Source organism: Jatropha curcas, chromosome 3 (genome assembly GCF_041381405.1).
Source record: "Jatropha curcas cultivar XTBG-Jc1 chromosome 3, XTBG_Jcur_1.0, whole genome shotgun sequence".
In the NCBI taxonomy this organism is placed as follows: Eukaryota; Viridiplantae; Streptophyta; class Magnoliopsida; order Malpighiales; family Euphorbiaceae; genus Jatropha; species Jatropha curcas.
In genome coordinates, this window is record NC_143153.1 from 5,744,077 (window position 1) to 5,747,699 (window position 3,623).

The 3,623-nt window shown below is 33.9% G+C and overlaps 1 protein-coding gene across 2 annotated transcripts; it reads right to left on the reverse strand.

Annotated features, from left to right (window-relative positions):
• Window positions 1-697: 697 nt before the first annotated feature.
• Window positions 698-2,784, reverse strand: LOC149497404 (S-adenosyl-methionine 4-1-methyl-2-pyrrolidinyl-3-oxobutanic acid methyltransferase-like). Of its 2 annotated transcripts, none has more exons than XM_089718758.1 (4): window positions 2,654-2,784; window positions 2,155-2,562; window positions 1,726-1,998; window positions 698-1,396 (listed from the first exon to the last, which is right to left on the reverse strand). In XM_089718758.1, the coding sequence occupies exons 1-4, from the start codon at window positions 2,726-2,728 to the stop codon at window positions 1,034-1,036; spliced, it is 1,119 nt and encodes a 372-aa protein (XP_089574884.1). In that variant the 5' UTR covers window positions 2,729-2,784; the 3' UTR covers window positions 698-1,033. The 2 variants fall into 2 exon arrangements, with proteins under 2 accessions (XP_089574884.1, XP_089574885.1); XM_089718759.1 differs by having other exon boundaries at window positions 2,644-2,774.
• Window positions 2,785-3,623: the final 839 nt, after the last annotated feature.

The following is a 3,623-nucleotide window of genomic DNA, read 5'->3' on the forward strand; positions in this document are numbered from 1 at the left end:
CCATTGGTAAAAGAGACTATCCAAACTCAAGATCTAAAGTCTCCAACCCCAACATCCCAACATCCATATTTTATTTCGAACTACCAGAGAAATAAAAGATCCACATAAAAACTTCTCAATAGTGAGGAATAAAATCATGAAATGAGAGAAATTAATAACCCTACTAAGAGGGTAAGAAAAACACTCAAGATCTATTAACTATTGTAGATCTAAGATAATAAAACCAAATTTTGTTTCAAATAAAAAGGTTTGAAAATTAGTAAAAAGAAAACTGAATAAAATAAAGAAAAATAACGGAGAATGACCAAACGAAACCACTGCCGACCAAAGAAAACGGTCGGTAGTGGTTTACAAATAAAATCTAGAAGAACACAAAAAAGAGAGAGCGAGAGAGTGTGATCTTATATTCTATGATTCGGTTTGGCTTTAATTAAACACATATTAAATAATTGAAAAATATGAAAATTATTATTCTAAAATTCATACTGACCACATATCAAATCGATGTTATATATATAAAAGCCAAAAATCCTTAAAACTATTGCTATTATTGTGAAAAAGTGTGTAATATTATCAAAATTTGCAAATTTAAGTGCACGACATAGGTCATTCATAAAGTAACTTTTTATTTGACAGATTAAGAGGATAAATTTGTCAATTTAAAGATGGAAGACAAAATTTGCTTTAAGACTAATAATTGTTCCTCTGATAAATCTAATTTATTTTTTTGATCCATTGAGAGGCTCGATAGGCCAAAATTACACTGTGAACTACACAATAAGAGGTAGACCTCCCTTGAACTAACCAAATTAGTGAAAACAATTGTAGTCGAGAGGATTCAAACTCGAGACCTTCCACTCTTAACATAAATCTAATTTTATATTTTATTTAGCTCTAAGACGACATTACATGCTAATTTTACTCAACAATATTAAATTCACCTCAAGATGATCTAGCAAGTTAATACAATATTTAGGAATAGGCAAATGACCATGGCAGAGAAAGTTAAGTGAATAATGGCTATGAAACATTTTCATTTCCTCGTCATGGAAATGACTAAATTATTAAACAAACCGATCCCTTTTTCCAAGTAATATGTATATTCGACGGATAATCTATTAAATAAATTATCCATAATTTCATCTCCAAAATGACTTGCTAGCATGGATTCTGTTACGGCCCTTATGTTGTTTGCTACGTACTTCCCTCTTTCCCATTTATCAAACACCAAATCCTTATTACCATCTTCAATGTTAGCATCCCAACTTAGCTCGAATTCTTCTAGTCTTCTAATGGTAAATGAACCTTCCCACTCAATCATATGTCTCACTTCTTCCTCAGAAGGAGTATAAAATGGCGTATTGAAGGAATCTAATGATGATTCTTCAATTAATCCCTACAAATAGGAAACTTAATTAGTATGGTATCAGAATAATAATTTTTTTCCGATTCATTGGGAGATAAGAGATTTAATATACCAGGAGGTGAGCGCTCCTCTTAATAGTTTATCAAATTAAATGAAAACTCTAATGGTCAAGAGGATTAAAATATCAAACCTCTCATTTTCCATCTTATTATAGAAAATAGGAAGACCAACCACAGCACAGTTAATTGGCATATCCAAATTAAAATTGATAAGTTACTGTCAAATCAAATCCCACTTGAATAACTTAAAACTATAAGTCTTTTTTTCCGAATCCACCAATATTGGATGGAGAGACGTACCTCTTGAACCATTTGATGGAGTAACGTTCCAATTAACTGGAAAATTTCACAACCATACGTGTAAGAAGGATTCTTGTTACCCTTTGCAAGGAAGGTGAGGACCATATGACCTCCTGCAACCATCTCTACTGCACGCGATCTTAAAAATGTTGTAAAGTCCTTTTCAAATTGGTAAATATATGCTTCTTGTACTCTTGGAGGGCTTGTTTTTGCTATGCAAATGTTGCCTTTGTTCAATGGAATCCCAAATTCACTTACAAGCCCTTCTGGTACCTGTGGTTTTTATAACAAGAATTTTAGAATTTTAATTTAATAAACTTTTCTCGAATTTACTATATATTGTACTCATATAAAATCTGTTTATTAGCCTAAAAATACTGACTAATATATCTAACGAGAATCAAGGAATCCAAATTAAACTGGCCGGACCTGAGAACACCAGTGGAGGCTGTAAGAAGAGTGAACAAAGTGCAAAGAATGTGGTGGAAATAGCCTTCCGTAGAAACTTCCTGCCGTGGCTGATATAAAACAAGGCCCAAACTTGCTTCTTTTCTCTTTCTTCAGTTTCTGTTCAAAACTGGGCACAATGGACCTCAAAATGGTGTTAAAATCATTGCCTGGAAGATCATTTAAGAAAACCTGCAAAATGGGTGTTTTTTTATTTAATTTACTGCAAGTAAGTTCCATTGTTTCTATAATTTCCCAAAGTGGCAATAGTGCATTTGGTCCTGAAGAGCATCCCATTTCTGCCATTGCTATGCACTCCGGCAAGCTTTTGCTACATAGCTCTGCTATGCTTTCTTCTATTATAGGCTGCACTTTCAATATCACTTTCTTCTGCATCAAAGAAGGGAACATATTAGTTTCTTAAGAGAATAACGTAAAATTTATAATTTTTTACAATAGAAAAAGACAGACAGAGAGAGACTTGATATAATGAGTTTTTGAGGTAGCTGGTTTCTCCTTCTCCTCCATTCATGCGAAGAACTTGTGAAACTTCCATGGCGGCCTATCAGATATAATTTATTTGATCAATATACAAAGGCTGCTTTGCGTGGCTCTATATGTTGTCCATGGACATGTATATTTATAGACTAAGAATTTGTCAAAGTATTATCCTGGGTCCCCCCGACATGTGGGACCCACACAGTTTGGAAAAAATAAAAAGGAAGAGGAAAATTTATTTTCGGTGGATGTGTTACATTTTCGGTGGACGCGGTAAACCTCTCCTATAAATCGGAGAGGATTTATTGCTTCAATATAACAAGACAGAGAGAGTGAGAGCAATTGTGAGATACCAAATGTGAGTGAGAAAAATAGAGAAATTATTTAAGAAGAAAAATTAAGCTTAATTTTTTGGGTATTCTTAGCTAGAGGGTTGTGAGTGTATGTAAACACTTTATTTATTTTTCTCTTATAAAAGATCTGTGGCAGTCCGGAGACGTAGGCAAGATTGGCCGAACTCCGTTATCAAATTGTGTATGTTATCATTTTCTTTTGTTCCGTCATAAATTTGACTTATCGGGGATTTTGTGTAATTTATTCCCAACAACTGGTATTAGAGCCGAAGGTTTCGATGGGTCCAGCAAATCAGATAGCGGTACTGGATCTGTGGATATACTTTGAAAATAAATATATCATGACAACGAGAAAATTATAACGAGTTCATTGGTGTTGTCCGCTCGGAAAGACGTTGTAGTATCGACTTAGTGGTGAATAGTAAAATAGTAATGCAGAGTTGGTGGTGGACAGTACTATTGGTGTTACGCCGACTCTTAAGCCCAGCACTATTCACGCATAGTACTATTCACGTGTATGGTTACTATTTACGTGTACTGATACTATTCACGTATACTATTACTATTCACAGCTACTATTCACGTATACTAACAATTAAG

Excerpts from the sequence above, each read along its gene's own strand:
- LOC149497404 (XM_089718758.1), bottom strand. The coding sequence starts at position 2,728 with ATGGAAGTTTCACAAGTTCTTCGCATGAATGGAGGAGAAGGAGAAACC. Across the intron at positions 1,999-2,154 it reads GCCTCCACTGGTGTTCTCAG|GTACCAGAAGGGCTTGTAAG; the intron begins GTCCGGCCAGTT and ends TAAAAACCACAG. Across the intron at positions 1,397-1,725 it reads TCCATCAAATGGTTCAAGAG|GGATTAATTGAAGAATCATC; the intron begins GTACGTCTCTCC and ends TCCTATTTGTAG.